Source organism: Carcharhinus amblyrhynchos, chromosome 13 (genome assembly GCF_965287045.1).
Source record: "Carcharhinus amblyrhynchos chromosome 13, sCarAmb.v2.hapA, whole genome shotgun sequence".
Taxonomy (NCBI): domain Eukaryota; kingdom Metazoa; phylum Chordata; class Chondrichthyes; order Carcharhiniformes; family Carcharhinidae; genus Carcharhinus; species Carcharhinus amblyrhynchos.
The window spans coordinates 76,048,089-76,051,481 of record NC_137336.1 but is presented as its reverse complement, the minus strand read 5'-3'; the positions used below and the strand labels follow the sequence as shown (position 1 = coordinate 76,051,481).

At 43.5% G+C, this 3,393-nt stretch overlaps 1 protein-coding gene across 1 annotated transcript; it reads left to right on the top strand.

Moving 5' to 3' along the window:
- Positions 1-1,961: 1,961 nt before the first annotated feature.
- Positions 1,962-2,495, top strand: LOC145351361 (epidermal differentiation-specific protein-like). Its single transcript, XM_080200976.1, has one exon. It carries the CDS (start codon positions 1,962-1,964, stop codon positions 2,493-2,495), a length of 534 nt encoding a protein of 177 aa, XP_080057102.1.
- Positions 2,496-3,393: the final 898 nt, after the last annotated feature.

Sequence of the window (3,393 nt, the reverse complement as noted above, 5' to 3'; positions counted from 1 at the left end):
CCCTCCCCACCCTCTCCGCTCACTATCCCAGATCCTAATCACTCTTTTCTGGGTGAAGCAGTGTTTCACATGCACCTCCTTTAATCTGGTCTATTGTATTTGCTGCTCCCAATGCAGTCTACTCGACTATGGAGAGACCCATTGCAGACAGGGTGACCTCTTTGCAGAACACCTTTGATCCATTTCAAGACACCACCCTCCTCTCCTGCCCACATGTCCATCGTTGGCCTTTTGCAATGTTCTTGTGAGCCCCAATGTAAACTGGAGGAACAGCATCTCACGTTCGGTTAGGCATTTTACAGCCTTTGGAATGAACATTGAGTTCAACACCTTCACAGCCTGAACTTGTTCCTCCACCTTCACCCCATTTCCATTTATTTTATTTCACTTCATTTCATTTATTACTTTTATTGTTTGATTTCCAGTATTTAAATTTTCATTTCTTCCATTGTTTCATTTTACCAATTCTTTAAAATCTCGCTTTCCAAATTATTCCCCTCCCCACCCCAACCCACCCCACCCCACTAGGGCAATCTGTTACATGTCTCAAGTTGTCCTTTGCCAATCTGTTTACCTCTGTTCTGACATTTACACATTCTGATCTCTAAATGGCTGGTATTAGCACCCTTTTTACCTGTGGTAACTACTACTTACATCCCCTTTGCCTTTTTGTCTATAATATCTTTGACAATTAACACCCCTGCCTCCACCCCTTCATCCCTCACCCGAACAGTATAAACCTTGTCCTATTTTCTTCATCTTCAACTCTGACGAAGGATCATCCAGACATGAAACATTGGCTCGATTCTCTCATCACAGATGCTGTCAGACCTGCTGAGGTTTTCCAACATTTTCTGTTTTTGTTTCAGATTCTAATAGCTGTAGAAATGTGCTTTCACCTAGGATCAGCTGCCTGAGCTGGGGCCTGCAGGACTGTGTAGGAGAGCAGATCTGGATTATATATCATTGTGTCCACATTCCGGGGCAGCTCCAGGATTCATCCAGAAGGCACTGATTAAAGCAACACCCTGGGCTGAAAAAGTTTCGCTTGTTTGATTCAATTGTGCAGGGTTCATCATCACTGGAAAACTGGAGATTCTTATCTGACTTCAATAGACCTTTACATGGTCTGTTCCCCGCCCTCCCTGCTAGAATTCCTGTGCTGAGTGGGATGGGAGAATTAATATCTCACACTTCCAACTCCTCTGGAATGTGAATGGCAGCAATAGCTGAGCTGATTTACTCAGATTTTTAGCACAAGGTCTGACAGGTGGTGAGTGTTCAGGTTTGTCCAGCAGAGCTGTGACAGTGGCTGAATGTGTAAAGGAAAATCGGAGCATGGGGACTGGAGGAAAACCTCCCCCTGTCAGTTTCTCAAATGCTTCCCCATTCTCTGCTGTTATAGTGCTGTAACATTGTGGGCTAAATAGAGGTGAATATCCACTTGTTAGTGACAAATTCGCCAACTTATTTTGAAGATTGTGACATGGTCTGACGCTGCCACTGTCCCAGTACTTTCAGATCGACACAGACACAGGATCACAACACCAATGTTAAGGTGAAAGTGTGTAACTTTAATTCAGCCACCAATACAACAATTCACACATTCGGAACAGTTCACCACACTCGCTCCCAGCCACCAGAGGGTGTCAAACAGTAATGAGCTTGGTTTCTGAGATGTGGGTCACCCAGTGTGTGCTCTATTCTGAATTTTCATGGCATATCTGTTCCAATTGTGAAATGTTCCAAGTAAAGGTGGGTCACCCTTTGGGAGTTTGTGTTTTGTGGGTGGATTCAGTAGCTGCTGATTGCCTATTGGGTGATGATTATTGATTATATCATGTTGAGTCAGCAGAGGGAGAGAGTATAAAAACCTCACTCTCACACCAAGAAACCATCGTTAGATTTCACTGCTGCTCATTGCACTGAAACCTGACAACAGAAACACAGCCGCTGACACCATGAGCAAGATTGTGCTGTTCGAAGAGCCAGATTGCAGAGGCAACTGGAAGGAGTTTACAGACAGTGTCTCCAATCTAGAGACTGAGTCATTCGCTAAAACTGCTCGCTCCCTGAAAGTGGTGGGCAAACACAGGGTTGCTTACAAGGACAAAGACATGAAAGGGGATTTCATGGTTTATGGGCAAGGTGAACACAACAACCTTGGCTGCATGGACAGAGAGATTATGTCATTGCGCCTGGTGAAGGAGGAATTAGGAAATCCTGAAATCGTTCTATATGAACATGTAGAGTTTCGGGGTCAATCTCGAAGCATCAGTGGACCTGTTGATGATCTGAGGAGATTTGGTTTCAACAACCAGGTCTCATCCCATGAGGTGAAGGAAGGTGTGTGGATTCTATGCAAAGGCTTCAATCAGACTGGGAGACGCCTGATTACATTTAAGGGTGAGAAATGTTCCAACTACTGTCTGTTCAACTGGAATGACAAACTATCTTCCCTCAAACCCTTACTGAATAGTGATCATGAAGTGTGAATACTTCAACTTGTGAAGAGTTTGAGCTGGTCTATCCCAGGCTGATCTGCTTTGACTGCTGCTTACCCGCTGGTGATAGACTGCCCTCCCTGTCGTAGCCGCACTGTCTGTAAGAGAGACTGAGCCTGCACCGAAAACCTGTACTCAAATAACCTGCCGCTCCCAGCAAACTGATTTCAAATCCATATAACCCTGAAAAAGCAAATCCTTGTTGTTCCTCGGTGCAAGATGAATTATATTCCTTTGTTTTTATATTCTGTAACACTGCTTTACTCTGTCAGTGACTAACCAATCAAATAAAATTCAAATGCTGCAAACTCATTGTTAATGTTTCTGTTTGTTAGTCTCCAATTTCCTGAAAATCTTTGGTTAAAGTAACAGGAAATTTGTGAAATTTATGATTAAAGGCTGTGATAGTTTTTGCAGTGACAGAGTATCTTTAATAACCAGATACAGATGGGAGTAAAAGATGAAGAATTACATCCGGGGACAGGATCCTCACTCTCTGAGCTGATGAAGCTCATTCCAGAGACATTGAGCCACAAGACTGGTCTCTCGAACATGATCCTCTTTCTAATTTATGTTTTATCTGAACAACAACATTTAAACTAACTTCCTCCAGACCCAAGCAGAGGGATTTTTTCAAAGTGGTATTGGAATCTGTGGTGAGATTTATTAGAGGGTTTAAAATGAGAAAGGATTTTGGGGAAAGATTGGGTTTGTTAATTGAGAGAAGAGGTCATCACTTATAAACTTGTCATTGTGATTGAGGAGAGACATGGAGGGTGTGGTCTCCTCCATTCAGACTTCCAACAATAAGTGCGAGGATTTCAGGAATTTTCTCACCTATTGGGAACATCTGACCAGCTGCCTCTCCCCTCCCTCCCCCTCGCTCACA